This window comes from Sphaeramia orbicularis, chromosome 6, assembly GCF_902148855.1.
Source record: "Sphaeramia orbicularis chromosome 6, fSphaOr1.1, whole genome shotgun sequence".
Lineage (NCBI taxonomy): Eukaryota > Metazoa > Chordata > Actinopteri > Kurtiformes > Apogonidae > Sphaeramia > Sphaeramia orbicularis.
Window position 1 is genome coordinate 36,838,984 of NC_043962.1, and position 25,705 is coordinate 36,864,688.

The following is a 25,705-nucleotide window of genomic DNA, read 5'->3' on the forward strand; positions in this document are numbered from 1 at the left end:
GTTTCTGCATTTTGTTTATTGTTTTTCTGCTGTAAACACGGTAATCTCCCTACGGTGGGATCAATAAATTTAATCATGGGTCAAAAATTAAAGCATCACAGCAACAAATGACTCTTCAATGACAAATATTTTTAAAGACAAATTTAGCTCACAAAACTCATTTAAATCCATTCAAACACACTTCTTCCAAAATGATATTAAAAGAAAATAGCAGCCTGACCTGACATAAAAACTGTGGCATGTCTGGTCATTTCTCCTCAGGTAATCTTCAAAGAAAGGTTCAGGTTTTCAGTACCACACAACATGCAGTAGAGGTTGGAAGGTTATATGTGAGTTAACTAAAGGCATCAACTTTGGACAGTTAATATTTAAATGAATACGTTTTCCTTAAATCATTTTATATAATGTTTCAAATGTATCAAGTTACAGCAGCTTATTTTGAGTATATTCTTTATTTATTTTTTTCTGCACTGCTTAATCATCAAGGTCACGGGACTACCGGGGTCTGTCCCAGCTACCAATGGGTGAAGGTGGAGTACACCCTGGACATGTCACCAGTTCATCACAAGGCTGACCTATAGAGACAAATAGAGCTATCGATTATTTTTTCAATTATTTAATCTATTAATAACTTTGTTTGATTCAATTGGAATAAACAATTATTTGAAGAGGCAAAAAAAGTAAAAATGTGAAAGACATGTCCGAAAAGGACAGACAACTTGTCCTTAATTCCTGAAGCAGCTGAAACAACCACAAAATGTACAACTGAAAAAGTGGAGCTTATGAATACCCCTGCCCTGCCACACAACACTGCCCCTCCTGCTCACTGATACCAGTGCCTACCCAGGGATTTATTTTCAGTCCAATCTTTTCAAAAATGTGTAAAGAAATGCAAAAATTGCGAGAAAGGCACATGTAAAGAACATGTGCCAAATTTGAAAAGAACTGGGTGAATAATCTCAGAGAAGTCAGTTGGAGAAATTTTCTAAGTTGACATTTTCAAAGATTTGTAAAAAATGCAAATTAAAATTCGACCATCAACTCTCCTCTCCTTGATTGGACAAAAATCTTTTCCTGGTACGCTATGGGCAAACAGGGATATAATAAATGGAACATAATGTCCTCAGTCCATGCCAACATTCTTGCACATACGGATGGACGATGAACTGATGACAATACCCTGCAGCGAAAAGGATGTATTACAAAAAAAATTTATATAGAAATAAAAACAGAATAAAAGCATCTATTATTGTAAAAAGGAAGTGGACTCTGAGTGTGTCTCAGGCATCACACAAAATCCGGAAAGAGCTGACTGCTGCAGTTTGGCATACTTATGTATTTTGGGTCAAGGAAGAGACTAGCAAAAATGGCAAGTTGATATGATTAATATTTTGGGAGATACTAGTAAATTTGGAATTCAATAGCCTTACAATCACATTGCTACGCCCATGGCAGTTGATGGGAAGCGCACTACCACACTTCATGATGGGAAATGAAGTAAAATAGGAATGACACATTTACTAACTTCAGTCCCTAGATATCGGTCTAAATATATTAGTTGTTTAAATGTTAAAGAATGATTTACCAAGCAATTTGTACCCTCGACCCTCACCGCAGGGTATTGTCGTCAGTTTGTCATCCATCCCTCCGTACATGCAAAAACTTTGCCATGAACTGAAGGCTGAGGTTTTTCAAGTGCGGACATGTTACGTTTATGTCAGTTCTTATAAAATATAGACTTAAACCATCTTTTCCCAAAAGTCAGCTCTCTCCAGCATAAAAGCTACCACATCTAAAACCTTTGGTTCCCCGCAGGTCAATGCTCTAGTACAGTGGTCCCCAACCTTTTTTGGTTCGTGACCCCATTTTATTATCACAAATTTCTGGTGACCCCATACATTCAAAATGGAGAATTTTTGTTGCTAAAATTACTTTATTTTTGATCATGTGATAGTTTTAGATGACATTTAGTCTATATAATGCATATTATTATGGACGGAGGCAGAAAAGCCAGGTGTAGATTACTGCACAAAGTGAGAATTTTATTTTCCTTGGTCAGGATATGTACAGTCAGTCCAGCTTGGATTTACAAGGCTGACAATTAATACTGAACAAACAATAACTCAAACTATGAATTATGAAAGAGCTGCAGCATCTGAAACTGACCACAATGAACATTTGACAGAAACAGTACCACAGAGCTTCAGTTTCAGCCTCACAGTTTGTCATGTCTTTCATGTATTGTGATTGTCTCTCTCAACTCACCATATATTTATTATTATTACCTCCGCCAACGAGGTTATGTTTTAGCCAGGGTTTGTTTGTTAGTTAGCAACATAACTGAAAAAATTACAGATGGATTTTCATGAGATTTTCAGGAAATGTTGATACTAGCACAAGGAACAAATTATTAAATTTTGGTGGTGATTGGGGGGGGGGGGGGGGGGACTGATCTGCCTTGGCGGTGGTCTGCGGTCTCTGAATGCTTTTCTAGTTATTACTATTTTTTACCTCCGCCAAGGAGGTTATGTTTTCGTCAGCGTTGGTTTGTCTGTCTGTCTGTGTGCAAGATGGCTTTACTTTTTAAGCTGTATATTTGTTGCATCTTAAATTGTTAGTAAGTTGTATACATACTTGTTGAATAGCACGTTTTGTTTGTAGATGTCATTTGACTTGTTTATATCTATAGATATTTTTATGTACTAGAGTAGTGTTTTTCAACTTTGGAGTCGGGACCCCACATGGGGTCGCCTGGAATTCAAATGGGGTCGCCTAAAATTTCTAGTAAATGATAAAAGTAATAACTAGAAGCACTTGGAGAGCGCAGACCTCCGCCAAGGCTGATCAGTGTTGGACCAGGGATTTTCTTACTGTGATGCACCAGTGCTAATCACTTTGCCAGTGTGTCACGTTTAATTTTTTAGCCCGCATTTTTCCCACCTTCACTGCAGTAATGCTGTTGACGCAATACTTATTTTATTATGAAGCTTGCTCTTTTTAAAGTATTAGTGTATGCAATGCTAGGATTAAGCAGTTCAGAAAATGAATGAACATAACGATAATGGTCAATCATTAAATGAAAATCCAGATTCTACTCGAATAACTTCAAACACCCCTAGCAGAACCAAAGAACCACATACCCTATGGAAAACCTTTATCAACAACCAACCTCAACTGTAGCTGATAAAACTCTGAACTCAAGGTCCATTTATTAGTGAACTGCTGATCTCACTAAACTGAAAAACAGCTGAATTGGAAAATATCCAAATCTGCTTTTTTAAAATAGAAAAATAAAATAGAAAAAATACTAAATGCAGTGCTGCATCTGAGAACCTACGCAAAAGAAAAATTTCGAAATCGAAATATTTAAACAAAATTTTTCCTTTCTTCAACTACATAAAATACTGTGCATCAAAATGTTTGTACTGTTTATCTTTTGCAAAACTAATCATGTCAGCATTAGTAAAATAAACACACTACATGGTTCTTTAGGTGATTTTTCAATGGTAACAGATGACAGAAGTGTTGAGACATAAACAATAGGGCTGAGGTTACATTCTTCAGTCACTTTCACTGCTGCTCTCTGAATTCATACACCAGTAGTCCTCTCCTGTGTCCCCCACAAACCATGATCCTGAGGACCAAAATACAGAACAGTAGAGATACAACTGATTTAAAGACAATACCTCTCACATTTCCAAGGTTCAGACTGGGTTTTCTATGACTGTGTCCTACCATTAGGTACTCCGTGTTGTTCTTCTTCTTCAATGTGGTCTGCATCGTAACTAACAAATATATTCTGTGGAAAGAACAAACCTTAGTAAGTGTTGGTCAAAACAGATTCTACAAAGTATCACAAATGTGGAGCATAGACAGGACAGATAGATAATTAGATTTGGTAGTCCCCTCATAGGGTTTTTAGAGCCAAAAGTGGCCATATTTGGACAATGGGGGAGAAGCTACAGAAATCTATAGGGTCAGAGGTGAGCTAATGCTAACTGCTAGCTTACCAACTTGGCAAAAAGGTAAACTTTATCAAGCATTGCATTAACATAGTAATTTTACAACCTTGTTAGTGCAACCTACTAATCACAACTACAGTCAAGCTGTCTGTCCTGAAAAAAAGAGTTCGGAGTCTAACTCAGTAGGTGAGCAAGGTGTTACACAGGCCCGATCAAAGCCTGAATTGGTAGACATGAAGCACTGCCATAAGACCTGTGAGCTTATTATCAGAGGAAAAAATTTTAAGGCAGATCCAAAGATCACTTGTTCGGGTTGTAAATAAAACGTATGACAGAGGAACGAGTCCTGGAACAAAGGGATTTTTTGGAGAAATGTCCTTTCGGTGAGGGGTGTTTCAATGGTTGAGATTCTGCACTTTCCCCAATAGATGCCACTAAAAATTACAATGTGTATCTTTAACTCCAGCACCTTGGTCCTAAGGAGTCTTTCCCAGTGTCCAACTTGTTGTTTGACCAGTTTAAGGACTGGTTCATTGGACTTCATTTCCCAGCAGCAGCGGTCAGCAGCGATGTCTGCTTGAAGCTCCAAATCAGCTCTGTAGGACCGACCATTCACTGTACCACTGAACACAAGAGATACACTGTCAAACTGATGAATTAGGTCTACGCTAATATTTCCATTGTGTCATGAAGTATTTCCTTTGGGTTTTCTTACCGTGTGAAACCACACCTTTTACAACCTTCACAAGTGTATGTTCACCAGTGCATAAATGATACACATTTTCCATAAATCCACTAAAACACTGACTCTATAAGTACTTTAGTGACCAATCAATCAGCACTGAAATTAAGAAATCTATGAGTAAGCACGCTCTCCAACAGAACATGCAGAAAATAAACAGCAATAGTTTTAATTTTTATAGGCATCTTGAGTCCATGTGTGCCCATTACTGAGATAGGAAAATCAATACCACTCATGTGTCTCTACAGTAAATATGAATCAAAAGCCATTTTACAAATATTACACTAATTATGGATTCTTAAAACTATTTAATGCAAGCTATAAGAATTGAGAAGTTTGTGCCACAAAAGCAGGTTGAACCTGTACTTAAAGAAATGACTGCAGGTAATGTTTAAGTGAATCTTAATACTGCAACAGAACAGTAATATCAGGTAGGGAGGTAACGATTAGAGATTTTGGTGCGACAATTACCGTCAGAGAAATAATCGCGGTTTTACGATTACTACAATTATTTTGCAGGGGGTTTATACATGGGGCTGCAGTCTGTGCCGTGCATACCTCAAAATGGGTACAATGGGTAGCTTTCATTCCATGCGGGAAGAGCATATTGGTGTGTCTTTGGTTCCACTCTTAATCTACTGTACTTTATGAGATTGTTTTTGGCAGCCTTGATGATTAATTAACTATGATATTTAAAATCGCGATTAATCGTAACGCCAGCACATCGTTATAACCCTAATATCAGGTATCATAAACAAATGTGTGTATTCTGTTTGCACTAACATTTTGTGTCTCTTGGGGTAACGGTGAACTTGGCTCCAACTGTTGTTTACAGACTTATTTGATGATCACATAACCTTTGGTGGACATACTATACTAATTTAAGTGTTTACCATTACTACTACATTCCATGTGATGCATATAGCAATATGACCCAGTCAATCAGAAGTATTTTTTTTGGTGAAGACATACATGAAGACTGAGACTGTCTAAACATGTACCCACTCCCACCAGTGTAAAGTGCTCTGGATAAGAAGCTCCACTGTGTGATAAGAAGCAAGTCAACAATTGGTGGTGTGGTCCTGACAGACCTGTATATGACTCTGTTTGGGTAGAAATGACAGTGCTGGTTCTCCGGGTTCTGCAACTTCACCGATACCATCACAGAGTCATGCGTCTGGTACCATTGGACCTGAGGGTGGAAGCTTAAACACAACGCAATACAACACAAATACACATCAACAAAGGTCATATACATATATTGTGTCAACAGACAACAGCTCCGTACTAGGTGTAAAAGTTACACCTAAGCACAACACTTACGTAAGTGATGCACTCGTTATAACCTTGAGTTGGTAGTGATTTTCAGTTCCATGTGAGATGTAATTTAACAAGGCACACAGGAGTTGGTGATTTACAGAAGCTGGAATATAGTGTAATTTTTTTTATGCTGAACTAATTTGAGTTTTAATTACATACTTAGGAATCATATACCTTTTTGTTGAGTTCTCATTCTCTTCCTCATTACTTCTGATGATTTGCCACTTGTTATAATTGAGATCATCTTCAGAAACACCTAAACAAACACAAACATAACCTTTACATAAATTCAGCGGATGTACAAATTATAATCAGGTAGGAGGCCAGGTTTTTTTTGTATTCTACAGAGGCAGATAGTTACATTATCAACAATCTAATTTTACCATTTTCACAGCGGACGAGATGAGCCATCGGGTTGTTTGATGGGGAGATTTTACTTCTGTCTTCATCGCTGTGTATCAAAGTCAAAGTCTCCTGTTAGCTCATTGGTGAGACCAAGAAATCTTTGTTCAATTTAAAAAATAAATAAATAAATAAAATATCTGTGGTTTAAGAAGGATGTTGTAAATATTGTCTAAGATACATAACTACTATTGATGAGAAAGTTTGCGCCTATTTGTAGATTATAAGAAATGAGAGGACAAACAACCCAAATAAATACAAGGTAACAACAATAAGTCTTGCATTTTGGTTTAACCCTTTGCAATCACTTCAAATTACGTTTTGTATAAATTATGTAAATACACTTTTTATTTTAGCATCTAATCAAGGTGAAGGCCCTTTGACTTAACCACATCAATGGTTATTTAATACACTTTTACATTATAAACCCCGTATGAAGGAAGATGAGGGCAAAATGTTTGATATCAAATGTACTAATCCTATACAAAAACTACATCAGTTAAAGATTAAAATATTATTATTACAAACTCAGTATGAAGAGTAATTTGTCCAAGCAGAGCAAAAAGATACCAACCTGATTATCCGCTCAGGTGATATAAGATCAATAGTTTTGGGATGTGTCTGTTCAGTTACAACCTGGCCATTCAGCAGGTAATCCAGATCACAGACTAAGACTGAGTCATGCTCATGGGCTGGTGCAGCTTGTGATACTGGGGATGCTGGGATCAGGGACTGGTTCATTATACATAATGGACTAAGTGGCTCATGTGTCTTGAGGTAAGGAGGATCTGCAGCAGAAGGTTTTCCAATTTCAGCAGCTCTGAAAGCTTCTGCAAGAATGTCCTCCTCAGCTTTGGTGACACCCAGTGGCGTTGAACCATTAACCAATCTGCAGTCAACAAAAAAACTAAATATTTTTGTGCCAATCACTGGTAAACTCATCAAACCATTTGATGAAGAATCAGGATGAGCTCATATGCTAGTAACAACTAAGTAGACAGTTTAGTTTTTTTCAGTTTGGTTTCTTACTCTGAAGTTTCCTCCTGCTGGTTGCTGGTGGCAACACTCATCTGATACAAGTCCTTCAGCAGGTTCACATGCTCTGGGTTACTGACCCCCATCCCGGTGTTCAGGATCTCCGTGTGGATGTTGTATTCATAGATCATTGTTTTCATACCTGGCACTTGGGTAGCCCTCACCTTAATGAGATAAAAAATAGGAAGCAACATGTTTACTTATGGTTAATCAATTTTGTGAAATTTTCTTTTTTCTAAAAATTGACATAAAAAAAAAAAAAAAATCATGTTTAAGACCTGTCCTAATCACATTTAAGACATTTTTAAAATTGTAAAATATTTAAAGGCCTCCAAGTCAGATGACTGAATATTACCTGTATTCAGAGGCAAATTTTGATGCTAAATTAGTTCAGAGAACAAGCTGGTGACAGGTTCAAACCTACCATAGGATCAACAAAAATGGTGTTTCCCAGACTGAGAACTACTCTGGCTTGGTGATGCAGACCTTGGATCTTTTGGCAGATTGCTTGGGTGACCTGTGAAGCAGAAAATATGACAAATATCTGCAATCACAAGCTAAAATAAATCCCCTGACCAGTCAATCTGTAGTTAAGGAGAGTTTTAAAACAAACACGACATAGTTGAGAATAAATTTAGTTTGGCATGGAAATGGGGCAGGTATGGGATCATGTGTAGGGACAAAATTAGGATTTGAGTAGTAAACCTTGGGGTGCCAGTCGATCTCAGCATCAGCTGGTCTGACCCGACAGACGATGATCTCCACAGCTTGAGCAGGCAGAGAGTGAAACTGCTCTGGCAGCTGCAAGATCTGATAGGATTTGACTTCCTTCTCCATCCCCACATCAATGAACAAAACCAAAACACTGAAAAACAGCCGGTTTCCTCTGTCAGGGACAGAGAGGACCTTCACCCTGTCAGAGAGCACATCCGTTACACCGTGGGATACATCTGGTGTTCCAATAGAGACACTACACTGATGAGCTTTGACTCACAAAAAAGCAGTGTTAATTAGAATTCCTGTCTAACCTGTGGAAGACCTCGTTGTCTTGCACAGCATAAAAACGTCCCTCCAGCACCTCCCTGACTCCTGGTTTCTGGTCAGTGTAATAAGAAGCCATCTCAGATGCTAAGGTGTCAAAACTGCTGTCTTCCCTTGCGACAATTCGCCCGTAAAAAACTGATGCAGTCTTTATGAAGAGAGGCACAACCTAGGAGCAAGTACACATAGATCAGGTCTAGATTTACTACAGTGTACTGATGAATGACACTGTGAAACTCGTTGAAAGTTGTGAGTTCAACTTTGTTAATTAGTCACCAATTCAACTGGAAGAAGCACTCTGGGTTTTTTTGTCATAGTGCTTTGAAAATGTCGTAACATCTGATCATGCCAGCATGATCACAGACCGCTGAAGGTTAAACTTTCATTTTTACATGAAAATAAGATGTCAAAGTACTTACTTCTATGACTCCAGATGCAGGAAGCACTGACTGATCCAGTTGTGAAATCAACCTGTGTCGGTTGGGACACTTGCTGCTCTCTCTGCAGAGAACACACAACATCATTTGTCACATTCTACACTTGATATAATCCTCTTTAACAGCCCCATAAATACGATTTAAATTAACACTCCCACTCTGACATCAAAACAAGTCTCTTGGGTGATAGTAGAGCATAACAATTGAAAAACCTCTCCAAATTAGGTAAAAGAAAAAAGACTTGCTCAAAACATAAATCAATGGGGAGGCCTAAAGCAGTGGAAACGCAAACCTGCAGACTCCAAGGCTCTTCAGGTAGCTGCAGAGAGGCCTGTCTATCTTCTGTTCTTCCCGAGCTACACTGATACCCTTGGCAAAGGAGAGCAGCTCAGGAGGTAGTGGGGTACTAGTTCGCCCCAGGTAGCGTAGGATCCCGATGACATGGCGAGCATTCTTCTCTGAGATCAGCAGCACTGACCTAGCGAGATGATGGCTGTTCTCTGTGTGATTCTTGGAGGAAACCTTGGAGGAACACATTACCAAAGTATACCACAGTTACAGGCTGTGACACAAAAACCCAAAGTTACTCCGTTTTTACTGTGTTATATTTGTTTGGTCTCACTGGTTCAGAGAGGTTTCTGAAATTTTCAGCCATGCAGAAAAGTCGACTGCCGAACAGTCTGGGAGAGCTGGGGAAGCTGTAATGGATGACACAAGTGGCATCTTGGATCCCCAGAGCTTTCAGACAGTCACTGGTTGTCACTACAAGACAATCCCAAACAAAAAAGTTAAGGAACAGCAGCATTTTCAATCATTACAGAGAGACAATTCAACTAATGGCTCCATGTTAGTTTACAAATGCGTTAACATTACCGAGAATAACATGACTTCCAGGGCCAATGTCTTTCCTCCACTGTTCAATGACAGAGTCAAACAGGTGTGTTAACCCCTTATGGGTCTTAAGGCAGAAAGCTGATTTGTTGCTCAATGCCTGAAATGAGACAAATGTGACCTGTTCTTTCATTCTCTGCTTTTGTTTTGGGTTTTTTTGGTCTTTTTTGATCCTGTAATTTATCACAGTTCAACCATGGTCAAAATCAATACAGATACATGCTATTCAATGGAAGTAAGGGGATATAAAACCTGCAAGCTGCAACATAACTAAAGCTGTAAACTTTCACAAATGCAGTAAGATAAAAAGCACAGTGTCTGCCTCTAAGATGAAATGAAGTGCAAGTATAAAGCTGCACAAAATAGAATTTGTACTAGTGAGAAGTACAGTATTCGGGTACATGAACTACGCATAGAATATTACTGCATAAATATTGCTTTAAATTGCTTTCCAGTAACTACAACACAATTTCTAGTCCAGGGGTGTGGTTTCTAAACAGTGGGAATGTTTAGAAGCCTCTTTTGTGATGAAAACTGACAACACTTGGATGAATGACTGAATCTGTTCTTTCACCTCAAACACATCTTCAGTCTCCTGAGCAGAGTCGACTATAATTAAAGTCTTCTGACCGATATCTGGGTTGAGGTCTATCGCTTCCAGCAGTACACTGATCTTACTGCTCTCTACGGATGTGAGAAGGATCTGTGGGGAAGGGGAAACATTTCTTAAGACTACAACAAAAATCTAACTTTACGCCTGACCACATAGCTGAAGTTGCATCGAAAGTACAACTAAGACTGTGTTTTATGTAATTTATGTACACCTTCTACAATCACTGTGAGTCACATAAAAGATTTAAACAGAATTCACATTTGCAAATCTTAAGATAAAGTGACAAATCGTATAACTTTTTCAATCTACAACAATCACTTACATCAACTGTATTTTCAACAAGAATATTGAATTCAACCATGTTAGAGTTCATTTACAGAGTCACTGTACAGTACTAACCTGCTGGACACCTGCATAGAGAGCTGCATCCTCAGGGACGGTCACAATGATGGAGGGATGAGGCATGTGATTGGCTAACAAACCCTCCATTTGACTGGTCCATTGCTTTGCCACAGCGATGAGCTGCTGAGGATAGAAGTACTGCTCCTTACTGGAAGTTACCCTCTGGAAATGCTCCAGGATGGTTGACATCTGACAGGAGGACATTAAAGTTTAAAACTGATCTTATGTCAAGATGAAAGAAAATAACCGTTAAGAATACAGCAATTCGATCAATGAGTTACATTAAAGACTCTTTAAGGCTTCTATGAAAATAATTTAAGATCTATTTCTTGTCCATATAAGCAGTGAGGTAAGTAGTTCATGTTTAAAACAGACAGTGAATGAAAGGATTTAATCTGTCCTATTGGCATCACACCAGCTATATTTAACATACTAATAAGTTGTCATTTTAAAAGCTAAAATGCAGATTTGTGGATGTTAAACTTCTAAGGGACACACAACCCCAGGAGTTAAATGTTTCTCTAAAATTCTTAATAAAAAATAAATAAATAAATATTAACACCTCTGTGGAGGGCAGAGAACTGTATCAAAAGACTCTCAATGAGTAGGTAGTAACTGACAGTAAATGCTAGGCAGTCTGTCACCTGGTCTGGGGCAAGAGTAAAGAGCTGATCAGTCTCATCTAACACCAAGTGGCACAGACGCAAGAACAGGAAGCAGTGATGGGACAGCAGACGGACCAGGCTGAAGGGAGTGGTTACTAACAGCAAGCCTTTTGAAACAAAACCAAACAGCACAGGTAAAAAAAACCCTCAAATAAGAAACTTCAAATACTTTGGAAATTAGTTATGGAGTAAAAATACAGACGCACAATTTTTTGGAATCTGGACATCCTTGGCCTCATCTTTTCCATTTCCTAAGAGTATGATGAGAGGGTGGAGGCTTTGAGTGATCTTGCTTTCCTCTAGTAGGTCATAAAGGACCTGGGCTTTCTCCCAGCCCGGACACACCAGCACCACTACAGGCTATTTATTAAACATCACAAAGGAGACACAGACCAGACAAAACAAACACTTAACATTACACTTCAAGGAAATGTTAAGAGAAAGACATGGAAAATTGTAACTTCAATCGTTTAGACCAACTCTTTCTATTGTTGTATCCCTTCAAAGTAGTAGCCTGCGCATGGGGCATAACCCTATGATTTACACTGATGTACCCACCCCTAAGCTGGAGGTCAGAGAAGCGTGGATGGAGTTGAGCTGGATGTGGGTGAGAAGCGAAGGGAGGTAGCTGAGTGGATTATCAGCATTTTGGGAAATGAGGAGAGTGTTAAATCCTCGAGCCACAACTGGCCAGCTGTAACAGTCAGCTGGAGACAAAGTATAGCATTTCTTCCTCTGCAGCACCTGGAGACAAATGATCCTCATGTGAACAATGGCATTCTGGTGGAGTTTTAATACAAGGAAGACAAGTTTAACACCAAGATACAAAGGTTCATCTGAACATTCTTAGTTTCTCTATCCTGCAAACATTCCTCAACAAAGCAATACCTCTTTTATTTTGCATATTTTCAACATATCATTAAGACAAGAACAATGAATCTATTGGATCTGGTGCTGCATCAACATCCACAATGTGAAGGCACATCTATAGTACAAAGGGATACCTCTAATGGACAGAGCCTAAAGACTCCCATTTGGCTGCACTAGGGCACTGTCCAACCTCCAATTAAAACAGTCACAAATTGTTGCAAAAATAATTACAAAATAAATATATTTTACTCATCCTGCACCTTAGTCATATCAATATTTAAACAGTGTTTGAATTGCATTCATTTAAATTATATTTCTAGTGAGTGGGGTCACAGCCCAACAAGTGTTTTTAGGACCTTAAACCTTTGTCCATTGACCACCTTCCGTGGTTTCGATTATTTCAGATTTCATCACAGACCCATACCCACTTTCAAGAGTAGCATACTTGGCAGCGTATCAGCTTGACTTTTGCCTTTAGGTGTTTGAACATTGTTTTCCCCAAGTTGCTTGATGAGGACTGCAAAATGTACGTTAAGTAGACAGTTACCTCGGTCCAAACATCACTGTAGCCGTCACTGAAATATGTGTCTTTGTTTATTCAAATATTTGATATGTATGTATTTTTGTTATGCAGTTTTGCACCCCAGAATTATTTTTGTTTTCCGTAATTCTCCTAATTACTGACCCCTGCTGGTGGAAAAGAATTACACTTCAAGGCTGCATAGTCATGTGATGCATCCAGACAGTCATGCGATGTGATATAGTAGGGATAGTGAAAGTTTAGTTGCTCCTTTGGAGATTAAGGGTGCATAGGAAAAGATGCATCTTTAAGAAGAGCTACTCCATACTTCTGGCGGGGCGCACACGGTATGGGTTACTTGCAATTTTTATTTACATTGATATGTATGTGACGTTTATGTTAAATATGCCTATTGACACTAACATTTTGATATTATATGTTTGAATTTATATTATTTCAGTTTTTTACAGTGGTTTGGTGTCTGAGAGATGAAAACTAAATCAAACATTCATCAACCATCAGTCAGGGCGTGGTTCTCTTCTCTAGCCAGAAAAAAAAAGTTTGGGAGTGGCTATAATCACAATCTTAGCTTTTATCTGGTCACTGTGACTAAGTCTGAAATGCATCGTTATATGACAGAACAACCATACACACATAATGACGGCAAGTGTGCAGGGATTTTGGCTTTATTGAATCTTAAAGAACTGCATACAAAGAGAGTTAGAAGGGACATAAAGTCCATACTTTTTCCATCATTAAACCGGGTCAGTTAACAGCATTATTTGCAAAACACAGACAAAACAATAAAACATTCAAAACAGCAGGTGGAGTTTCAGCAAACATCCAAAATATTTACAGGTACAAAAATGCCTTAAATTGTTCAGAGGTTCAGACTCAGAGCTAAATCTTTTTTACCCAGCGCAGACTATCAGTAACAGGGGCATCATCCAGACCACTGCAGGGCTCTATTGGAAGAGCGGAGTGAACCAAAATCCCAGTACTCTCTGGATCCCTGGTAGGAATAACCTGACGGGACAAACAAGACAGAGTAAATCTCAAGCCCAATGTTCATGAACTAACACAGTGTGATGTAATGTTTTCACTAACTACCTCCAACAGAGTTACTACTGATTGAGCTATCTTTGTGTAACTTTAGTTTGATGTGTTGTGTACTACTAGCGGCACTATACCCGTGGTGCCATTGTACGATAGCATGATAAGTAGAACTTGTCTGCCACCACTATCCATTTGTAAACTACCATTTAATCATGCATTGTGCAGGTAATAATTTGAGCCAACATGTGAGGGATGAAGGGAAGAGCATGTATTTGCTTGGCCTGTCAAGCATCGTCTGCTAGCAGTAGAAATTTCATGAAAGGCAGCATAACCACTTCCGAAAATGGAGTATGGCGGCAGGGATGAAGAATTCAAAGTAGAAAGAGGCTAAAATCCCCCAGCATATCTCACAACATTTGAATATGGACATAAAATTGTGCCTAGTAGATAGTCAGGTAATGTTTCTATTCATTTGGCGAGTTTGGTAGCTATCGGGCCTGTGAAGGCTGAGGAAAATCCATACAAACGCCCTCCTGTGCTGCAACATGGATGGGACACAGAACATGTATTATATAGTAGAATTACCGTATCAGCTGCTGAATCTGGGTCAGGATTCAGGGGCTCGGGGTTCAAATACTCTAAAAACCTGTAGCCAGACACAATGATCAAAAACACAACAGTCTTATTAAGTCTAATGTTCTGCCCCCTAAAGTGAAAAATAAGAAATAATGCCTTGAATAAAACGTTAATTTCCTGTCCTATAATGTTATTAATGAACATTTTGAGATGAAACATTCAGGTATGTCAGATCTTTCAACATGTTAATTGTTGCTCACCATGTACAGGCCAAGTTCTCCTTACTATTCTGTGTTTCCTTTGTCTCTGCTGGTCCCGACTCTTCTGGTGCAGACTCTGCTGTTCTACTGAAAATACTGTGAAATTACAAATTATCAGCTCAAAATCAGGAAGAATAAATTAAGCTTGTGTGTACAATAAAAATGAATTGAGGCTGGATAAGTATTATCAACACACAAGTAACCACTGTAACAATATATTCCTCTTTGGAGATTAATAAAGTCATCTCTATCAGTTCTTGTTCATCTCTTAATATTACCTAGATTACATTTACCAGAGACATTTAAACAGTAATGCAGTGAGTCAGACTTAAACTTTACCAATGCAAAACATATTTTTACCTTGTTTCGTTGTTTGAAAAATGTTCAACCTCAAAAAGATGTTCACATTCACTTCCTTTTCTATTAAAAAGAGATGAAAATGTTTCTATTAGTAGTGAAGCAAAAAACACAGTTACTTAAATATTCAGACTATTATATAGTTTGTAGCATCAAAGGTAAAATGAAAACTACCAAACAGAACTACATGAACGCTTGAAACCAAAAATGTCCTCATCTCATATTGTGTAGTTTTGGCTCCTCTGGGATTACAGACTCACTGTTAGGTAAAATGGCATATTACACTGTGTATTATGTCAGTGTTGGACTTACAACTACACAGAGCCAAACCTAAGCCGTTACTGACAGGCCTACACTAACATTCTCTTATTACTAAAGTTCTACAGTAAATTAGCAGCTTACACTTCCTGTGTTGTGCAGGTTTTGAGGGTTGGAGTTGTCTCTTCTGATTGACAGTCACTATCCTCATCATGCTGATTAACCTGAAATTAAAAAAAAAAAAGAGAGAAAAAGTCCAGAAGTTAACAACTGACTCTTACTTCAACAAAACTATTCTGTGAATTGAGTGAAATATAACAGCAAAATTGACATTGTATCATACACAGATATTTAGTGAAGAAAGAGCTTGGTAGTACATTTTAGTGGTAGGTAAATATTGATACATTTTTACAATCAGCTTGTGTTGAATATATACTCACACTGGGAGCTGTCTGCTGGGGGCTGCTACCAGGATTCAGAAACTCAAGGAACCTTTGAATGATGGGGAAATGCTTTGTCAGTATTAACTGGTCAGGCATAAAAAAAAAACAAAAACAAAAAACAAGAACAAGACTGAGGATTTTCGCCAAAGATGCTGCCAAAGAGGAGTCTGTGTCCTCAGATATGTCACTGAAATACAAGAAGAGCTGGAAATGCTACTTTAAATAACAGACATTAATCATGCTAATACAACTGTACACCAAACAGCTTTACAAGCAACTTCAGTGTCATAGGCATATATCAAATTCTGGAATAATCATGACAGAAATGTGGCACACTCCACCCATCTTGACTTCTTGGTATAAATGATCATAAGAGTTGTCTTAATTCTTCTTCTTGTCTTTATGTTCCAAAGAAATCAAACAACTTTTACATTTAGACAAGCAGTAGATGACTACATTTTGCTGTGCTTACCCAGAGGAAGAATTATAGTTTTATCACAGCCTAAAGATAGGGCTGTCTCTTCATTCAATACCTAGTTTAACCAGCAGCATTTTTATTATTTTTATTCTTTGCAGGAATACAGGTGAGACACCCAGACGCCAAATGAATAAGCAATTTTTGCAGTCTTGCAAATACTAAACCTGCAGTCTACGACTTAAACTGTCTTTAGATGTGAGTAGGGCTGGGTATGATGGCCAATTTCCTTAACTCTTTAAGTGCCAGACAGTTAAGGGGCTAATAAGCCTTAAAAGTGCCACAGAATTTGGACGTTTTTCAGTATTTCGCGTCGTTTTTATAATATTTGAAGAATCCTGCAGGAAACCGCTCGGTAACATCCGACCGATTGCTGATTAGATCCAAAACGCACCGGACGCAGCCGATTCATTATTGATCGTAATTTGCATAATTTATAATAATAATAATAATAACAATAATAATAATAATAATAATCTTTATTTACATAGCACTTTTCATACATTAAAAACTGTAGCACAAAGTACTTTATATATCAGTTTAAAAATCAGTACCGCCCCCCACCCACCCACACCCACCCACACCCACCCCACACACACCACTCACCCGCACACACACACACATATACATGCAAACCCACAAGCTCACACATACTTAAGAAGACTGACTGAGCACGGGTAGACCAGAACAAAAATGTACAAGTAAAAGTAAAACATCAATTTAGGAGGCGCTGTCTCAGGGAGCCATCCGCACCAGGAGGCAGCCGCCGACCCCGGCGACCAGGCACCAGCAACACAGCCCCGCATCCCAACTAGTGGGAGAGGGCCAACTGGGACCCCCACCCACCAGAAAGGAGTGGACCCCAGTGAGAGAAGGCGCCACAGCCCCCGGAGTCCACAGCCGCCCCCCGGCATGGAGGGCTCCCTCTGATGAAACACCGGAGAATAAGAAACATTAAAAAGATATAAAAATATTATTCGGTCGCGTGACCTCAAATTCCCGTCTGCTTGGTCTCAAAAGGGGGACACAGAAAGAATGTCATCGAAATGTGAGAAAGAAATGGGGGTGGATGGTTTGTTTGTACACAAATATGGCGTGTTCTCCAAAGCCGATCTGATCGGCCCGTGGCACTGAAAGTGTTAATCAATTCGATTTTGATTCATAAGGTTCTGAATCAATTAATCACGATTCGATTCAATATCGATTCGATTCAGTATTATTTGATTGATTCAGATTCGTTTAGTGATACCAAAGTATAATTTTGAGCTGTAACCTGATTATTTGACTACTGCAGCCATGCAACACAGAATCAATATTGACATTAGGAAGGAAATAAATATGACATTTCAGCAGTAAATAGCTGAATCTGCTCTTAAATTATCAACAGAACAGAAACATTGTCATGTTTCTACAGTGGCTCAGAACGGACTTCTTCGTCATCTTTATTTTGTTTTATACCTGGTGCTTCTAGCCTTAAGGCACATTACTATCACCCTGGGGCACTGCTACCAATTTTGCCCCCCTGAAACATAATCCTGTTGGACCATTGGTACAAGAGACGCACTGGAAGGGGAGGGTGGGCAGCGCTTCACAATTGCCACTTTACTATTCCTCTAACTCCGCACCCAGCCACAGGTGATCGAAGTAAATATTTCTAGAACGACCGGCTTCCATGACTCACCTCTGCCGGCCAGTTCCTCCACACTGCAGGTTTGAGTTTGAGGCCGGGAGGACCTCCCGCGGAGGGGTTTTCCCATCCTTCCTCTGCGTCCCTCTCGCGAAAGAACCGTCGTGAGTGAGACCAAGACACCCATCTAGACTGCTGTTTGGTTGGCTGCCAGGAAATATCTGTCCTGTGACCTTTGGCCTGCTGCCACCTGTGCAGATCATCGCCTCATGTGGTTGATTCTAGAGCAAAGAAAAAGGTCAGAACTCAGTGTGTTGATATATTCTCACAAGCCCTGGTACTGAATGTGCCCTGGGGTCAAATAATGGCAGACCAGAATATTGATAAGCTCAGACATTACCAGTTTTCCTAACACTACTGGAAAACAAAAAGTAGAAGAATAGGTCTCCTATGCACTACAGTAACATAAAACTGTTTTGGCAAATTTTCTCACAAACTATGTTTCAGACTAATATGTTTTGTCTGTGATATATTTTTGACCCTGATGAGAAACCTAGGATAAGGTCTCTGAGGGGCGGGTCAACTCTCCATCACATTAGAGCAGTGGTTCTTAACCTTGTTGGAGGTACTGAACCCCACCAGTTTCATATGCACATTCACCGAACCCTTCTTTATTAAAAAATAAAATAGGATTTTTTTTCAAATTCAAGACACAGGTATATGTTTTACTGGTGCAGAAAATGAACCATGAATTAACATCACTGTGTTCAAAGAACAAAACCAATACAATGCATGAACTCACAACAAATTACATACCTTTTCACAAAGACATGACCTTTTTTAATACTACCACACAGAAATGGTTTTAATTTTTAACCTTATGTATTCCAATAATGAACTTGTTGTATTTATGCTATTTATCACTTTTTAACATTTTAACACACACCCATCACCTAATTTCCATCAGGCTACAATAATAATGAATATTTACTGCAAATCAGTGTGACTTCTGCTGTCGCCTTTGACAGACCAGTTCAGAAATGTGTGGCTTCACCTTGGCGAGTGCCACTCTCTTTCTCCATCCGTGATGGTGCGTCGGTTGTCACATGATTGTAACTGACCAGTGCGGTGACCAAAAAATGTAAACAAACGCTACACATGGCTGCCTCCGTGGTTAACAGGAAGTAGCAAAAGTCATAACAACGATGTGGAAAATAATTCATCGTCAGACGAGTGGAAGAGATTATAAACACTTCCGGATGTGTTGTAGTGCTATAAGCAACAATAATACACCGCGTATATTGGATGTTAATCAGAGAAAGAGTCTCCGAAGCCGTTTGTTTACATACACAGACTTAGCCTGACAGACACACCCGACTAATGAGTCGAGTGTGTGTCTTGACCTCCGCCAAACCCCTGAGACTGACTCACCGAACCCCTAGGGTTCGATCGAACCCAGGTTAAGAACCACTGCATTAGAGAGACATATGAGAGATGGTGAATGTCTGTCACACACTGCTGTCTCCAAGATGTCTGTGTTTGCGATGCTCAGAGCTGCAGTGTATGACATAAGAGAGACCTCCAAGAGCTCCAGAAAGCTACATGGAAAAAAGGACCCTTCACATGAGGACACAGGAGTGACAAGTCTCTGCATGTGCACATCAAAAAATGAGCGATATAATACAAAAACTCTAAATCTGTAACTCATAGTTCACCTGTCTCTCCTGTTTATGTTACATACCACTATGCTAGCAGGCTGGAGCCTGATTAAGAACATGAGTTAATGATTCAAAGTGGCCGGTAGCCACTGATTATTGTGACACATGTTCATTCATATATCATCATTCATCTGATAAATCAGTCATAGATTCACAACAGGAGGATTTAGAGATTTAGAAGTTACAGTTAAAGTCCTAGTCCTGATGGCAAACGTGAGCAGACTTACTGACCTGAGTTATACACGCCGTTGTCAGCGAATTGCATGCTCCTGTTTCATCCAGAGTGTGCGACATCACTGAAGAGGCAACCAATTTGAGATCAAGAACAAACTCTTTAAGATCAAATCTAAGAGCCCTGGACAGAAAGTTTTCTATGCATTTACCAGGAGGGTGTTGGGTTTGTGTCACCGGCTTGTTTGGGGTCACAAAGACAGCCTGGTTTAAAATGCTGGAGGGCCACATGACTGGACATTGGTCCTTTTCATTGAGCATGCTGTCGTGAGCAGACTCTCTGGTGTAATATGCAAACTTTTTGGCCACAAGATCATCATTCACACAGATCTGGAAATGAACAGAATCACAGCCATCACTTTCAATAACAATTATAAAAGCTTCAACAATAAAAAGCACAAAGAAAAATCATAAAAAGAGCTGATGCTAATCTGTCAAGTAAGGTTTCACTGTTTGCATCAAAGGAGAAAGCTTTTCTTGTCCTACTGTGTCTCTAACCCATGATTTCCACTAGTGATGGCAACATTACAAACACATCAAACTTAGTGCAACTTTGTTAAAAATACGCACTGATTCTATATTGATGGATATTGTTTCAGGCAACACAAATACAGAATCAAATACAGTGGTACCTTGACTTATGAGTTGCTCAACTTCTGAATTTTCAGAGTTATGAGCCAGTGTTCAGTTGATTTTTGCTTTAAGTTGCAAGTTGCATGTGGTTACCTCACCATGGAAGCATCTCTGTTGTGCTCATATTTTGTACTTTTTGTGCTGTTATTTTGTCAAATTTCTTATTTCTAACCATGGGTCCGACCTCTTTTCACCTCTTACAGACAAAGAGCAAAGTGTTTCAGCACCTCCCCTCTGGACAGCGACTGGACTTGGCTATGCAGCAGGAAATAATACTTGTAATAACTAATATCATCATCATTCATTCATCTTCTGAACCCACTTTATCCTCATTAGGGTTGTGGGGAGTGCTGGGGCCTATCCCAGCTACCTATGGCCGAAGGCAGGGTACACCCTGGACGAATCGGCAGTTCATCGAAGGGCTGACATACAGAGATGAACAACCAATTACTCTCACATTCACACCTATGGACAATTTTATGTTGACCACTTAACCTATCAGTGCATGACTTTGGATGGTGGGAGGAAGACGGAGTACCCGGAGAGAACCCACGCAGACACAGCGAGAACATGCAAACTCCTCACAGAAAGGTCCCTGGTTGGAACTGAACACAGGACCTTCTTGCTGTGAGGCAAAAGTACTAACCACTGCACCACTGAGATGCCCTACCATCACCATAACCTTCAAGTTTAGAATTAGATTAAAAAAACTAACAAACTAAAATAAAATAAATTTCAATGAAATACTCATTAATTTTCCAAAGCCACAGGGACCAGTGGACTATATAAAAATGGGGTTTAGAGAAGAACCGGTCGGTATTCCTCAAGACGCTGTGGTGACCAGAGACATGGAGGATCTGCCATTCAGAATAACTACAAGCTGTCCTCCAACATTTTTCATTTTATTAGCTACAACACAGACAACACGCTGAGGTTTCATTGGCATAAGTTATCTATAAGTTAGGTGTGAAACTGGGATGGTTTTTGGGGGCTGGAACAGATCAATTGACACTCCAATTAATTTCAAAGGGGAAAATTGATTTTTTTATACGAGCAAATTGAATTACGAGCTTGGCCACGGAATGAATTAAACTTTTAAGTCAAGGTACCACTGTACATTAACAGCACAGAAGAACTGGGCAATTTTTAAAATGAAACACACTGTGCAGGCTCCCAATAATATACACATCACTACATAAACATTAATAGGTTGAAATACTAACAAAAAATTATTATGTGGATGAATACATTTTTAATAACTTAAACGCAATCGCAAATATTTTTGACCCATGTTGTTCCAAACTCTCATTAACTGTACTCATTTTGTCTGTGAACCACAACGTGACAGAAAAAAACACAGACACCACTTAGTTACATGACCTAATTTATCTTTGGGAGAAGCACAAATATGTAGCAAAAATAACAAAATCAGGACAGACACACTACTTCTGAAATGCTTCTGGTGTGGCAATAAGCCCTGTAGAAGACATTTTGTGCCATCAACATAGTTACTTTTCCAAATGAGATCTGAATGATTATAACTTCCTCTGTCCAACAATAAGAGGTAAAATAAAAATCACCTTGATGTTGCTAACTGTTAGGTAGAGATAAATAGCTGTGGACTCTGCCTCAGATGCATCCAACATTGCCTCTGCCTGAGTCGAAGCTTTGATGGAAGAAAAGGAAAAGCAAAAGAATTAAATTAAACAAATCAAACATCACCAAATCATCTTTTCATTTGATGGTTAAAATCTGAAAACTGAACATCGTTTTCATTGCTAAGGACAGCATTTTTGTTTCTACAGGTTTGGCCAAATCTGATTTTAATGCTTTATTTTTTGTTTTGCTTAAGTAACAATTACATACCAAGGGGGTCAGACGCGTAATCATTGACACGTTGACTGCTGTACTCTGACATTTGAAAAGACTTATGAAATATATGATTTGTATGATTCCTAACATTTACTGATGCAAAAAGTAGCCACTTTTCTAAGTCTAAGGAACCGACAGAACATCAAAGGTTTCTTCAGATCATGTTGCTCACCTTGTACCAGACGGTGTATGTAGAGTATAGCAGAACTGTCCCAGTGACTGGATGGACTACAGAAGAAAAAAATAAAACATGAATACACAAAATCATGGCAGAGAATCTGAAATTGGTCAAATAGAAAAAAAGAGGTAAGTGATGCTTCTGAGATTTGAGTGAGGTCGTTTTGCCCCAATTTTGGCAAAAACACCTATATCTGGGTCAAGTCAAGGGAACATCCACATCTGAGAAAAATCTAAGTTTCTCTTAACCTATTCTGTATGCACTCATTTGTTGGCTTATTATTGTGATCTAAAACAAATGCTTGTATTAAAAATATCTGACTTCTTTTCCAGACACATTGGTCCTTACATCATCATAAGATCAAGAATTGAAACTGTGTCACTATGCCCATTGAAAACTGTGTTCTATGTAGATAAGTCCAAAAGTTTCCAATATATTTTCTTAAATTTTGACATCAGCGTAACTTAATGTTATTTAACAAATCATTGGCAAATTTAAGTGAATTTCCAGCGGGAACCACATGTTAAGCACGTTGGCGTAAACCTTGTCAAAATCAGTGACATTTTGATGAAACGTGTTACCAAGCACATTTTAAAATATTTTTGGTCAAAAATGTTTTTTTATGCAATCATCATCCTCACTACATTTAAGTACTTGCAAATACCTACTGAAATATATAACACACACTGATATAGGTTATATATGTACAAAGTTAGAGCCCACTGAACATGAAACATGTAACCATGTCATCGCTTGACCTGACACATCTGTACCTGTAGCTAGCTAACTAGTTTATTTTTAATTTCCACAAATCAAGCTCTGTAGATATGCAGTGTTTCCCATTACTCTATTTTGCTCCAACTCAGTCTTATTATTACCCACAAGAACTGTGACCAGAGTCTTGCCTAACCTTAAAGTGTACCTGTACGGGTCATGCTTATGACACTAACTGTACTTTGTGAATTACTTATAAGCAAGAGATGCGCAAATTCAGTAAAAAAAAAAAAAAAAGTGCCATAAATGCACCACACTGAACCTTTTTATTGCGCAAGTTACAAGTGGGGCAGAACCTATGGGGAGCAGCATTGCTGGCCAGAAGTGACATACCCTCACAAATACCTTACAATTTCAGTCATAATATCAACTACCCCCACTCATGCACACCATAGATACGGTACGACTCTGTGAGATACACTGTATATGTACAAAACTGAATGGTTATTCTCTTCTCTTAACATTTCAAGGGTGAAGAATGACTTCATCTTACATCAGCTTTGCCTTTTCCTCATGGACAGACACCTGGAGGGTTGTTGGTTTGATTCCTGACAGGTAAAACCTCTTCATCTTGAAAGGCAGCTGGAGAAAGTTCTCCATCACCACTCGAATCCTGAATACAAACAAGAGAGGATAAAAATCACAAAGCCCAGACACACAATTAATAATTATAACACTATATATATATATATATATATATATATATATATATATGTATATATATATACACACACACACATATATATATATCATATTTGACACATATAATATATAACATCATTACATTATTTTCTCCGAGGTAAGGTGCAATGGGTAGTAACATTCAGAAAGGGCAACTTTGTATATGTGAATAAATCTAGGTACTGTAATGTATGTGATGCCTTACAGAAATAGGTTTTAAGCGGGAATATTGCTATTGGAATATATACAGGTAAGTGCCATGATCACATTTTTGGGTATGATTCAATTACTGCATTATGTATTAGTTGTGGCTGAATGCTAAAATTAAGAAAAAATGTATTGTTTGATTCTTGTATTTAGTTAGTGATAAAGGCGTAAAAGCACTTGAGGGGTAGGATTAAATAAGTTTATACTTCATCCTACTCCTTTTCCAGCATGAAACATTCAGACTTGCATGTACTTGAAGATAGATTCTGTTCAGTTAAATGTTATTTTGTTTTTGTCTTCTATTGCTTTGTTTTGTTTTATTTTGTTTCTTAGCATGTTCTAAATAAATAAATAAATAAGTGCATGTATTAAGTAAAATAACAGTTCGGTGCAAGGTTGAAAACTATGAAATATTAGAAAATTGGACTTTAATGCAAAAAAAACAACCTTGACCCACTTTAAGAAAGATAAATTATGCAATGAATGGACTAAAATATATCAAATGTAGCAATTATGACCTCACAAATGTGATTTATTACTATTTCATGACTTGTAAGCAAACGTTTGTATGTATAACATTTGAAGATTTTTTTTTAGTTATCTGTTATTGCCAAAGTCAAACACAAGTGTCAAGGTCTTACTGGTCAGAGGGGACGACGAGAGTTTCTCCATGGTCAACCAGGAGGCACTGACAGAACACCGAGTCATCCGTGACCGACTCTATCATTGCCCGACACCACGACTTATTCACCCACCAGAACACCACACACATCTGGGATGACACAAAAGAAGAAAAACACGTCCAATACCCACACCCAGCCCACCTACGATACACATTAGGTGTAAAATGCATTGAGGGTTCATGGTGTTTCCTTACCTGTCCTTTCCCCAATGAGGCAGGCTTCAGCAGCTGCGGATTCCGGGTAATATTGCGGTAGTACAGGTTCATCTGGTTCACCAAATCGTCATACTGCTCTGTCTGTATGTCCTCTCCTGGACCACCAACTACTTGGCCCCAGATGCTGAATGGGTTCTCCGCCTACAAGGCCAAAACGCACGAGTTACGAATAACTGAGTCAGACCGATAGCTAACTAACATGTTTAAAGCTAACGATGACCATGTGCAAAAGGTTGGCGTACGAAAACTTCGACAAACCTACTGAACATACCTTCAAAATGGATATTTTGAACATCCTCTGAGTTGCTTAACAACTGCGATACCACACAAGAAGGAAAGCAAATTATATCCAAAGGTACCGGTGAAAAATATCAGCCAAGACGGATTCTGCTCGCTAGCCAGTCGCTATATTAGCTAGCATTAACAGGACCCATCCTAAAGGGAAAGGTATATAAGTTAGTAGAGAGAAGAAACACAGAAAGACTAAATCGGGTAGTTTATACAACAACCGTTCACTGCTAACAAGTACAGGTTTCTGTTCCTTAATAATAGATTCTGTTA

At 38.7% G+C, this 25,705-nt stretch overlaps 1 protein-coding gene across 1 annotated transcript; it reads right to left on the reverse strand.

Annotated features, from left to right (window-relative positions):
- Positions 1 to 3,560: 3,560 nt before the first annotated feature.
- Positions 3,561 to 25,439, reverse strand: tdrd12 (tudor domain containing 12). Its single transcript, XM_030135606.1, has 32 exons — positions 25,416 to 25,439; positions 25,124 to 25,285; positions 24,888 to 25,018; positions 23,852 to 23,971; positions 22,579 to 22,634; positions 22,115 to 22,200; positions 20,054 to 20,231; positions 19,902 to 19,966; positions 19,469 to 19,600; positions 15,848 to 15,934; positions 15,552 to 15,631; positions 14,793 to 14,888; positions 14,542 to 14,602; positions 13,816 to 13,926; positions 12,069 to 12,254; positions 11,717 to 11,870; positions 11,490 to 11,617; positions 10,843 to 11,034; positions 10,405 to 10,533; positions 9,813 to 9,930; positions 9,562 to 9,701; positions 9,232 to 9,461; positions 8,922 to 9,003; positions 8,490 to 8,671; positions 8,167 to 8,374; positions 7,886 to 7,978; positions 7,456 to 7,625; positions 7,001 to 7,315; positions 5,796 to 5,909; positions 4,432 to 4,585; positions 3,736 to 3,799; positions 3,561 to 3,634 (listed from the first exon to the last, which is right to left on the reverse strand). The coding sequence occupies exons 1-32, from the start codon at positions 25,437 to 25,439 to the stop codon at positions 3,561 to 3,563; spliced, it is 4,122 nt and encodes a 1,373-aa protein (XP_029991466.1).
- Positions 25,440 to 25,705: the final 266 nt, after the last annotated feature.

Excerpts from the sequence above, each read along its gene's own strand:
- tdrd12 (XM_030135606.1), bottom strand. The coding sequence starts at position 25,439 with ATGTTCAAAATATCCATTTTGAAG. Across the intron at positions 22,635-23,851 it reads GAGGAAAAGGCAAAGCTGAT|TCCATCCAGTCACTGGGACA; the intron begins GTAAGATGAAGT and ends TTTCTTCTGTAG. Across the intron at positions 14,603-14,792 it reads GAGAACTTGGCCTGTACATG|GTTTTTAGAGTATTTGAACC; the intron begins GTGAGCAACAAT and ends GTCTGGCTACAG.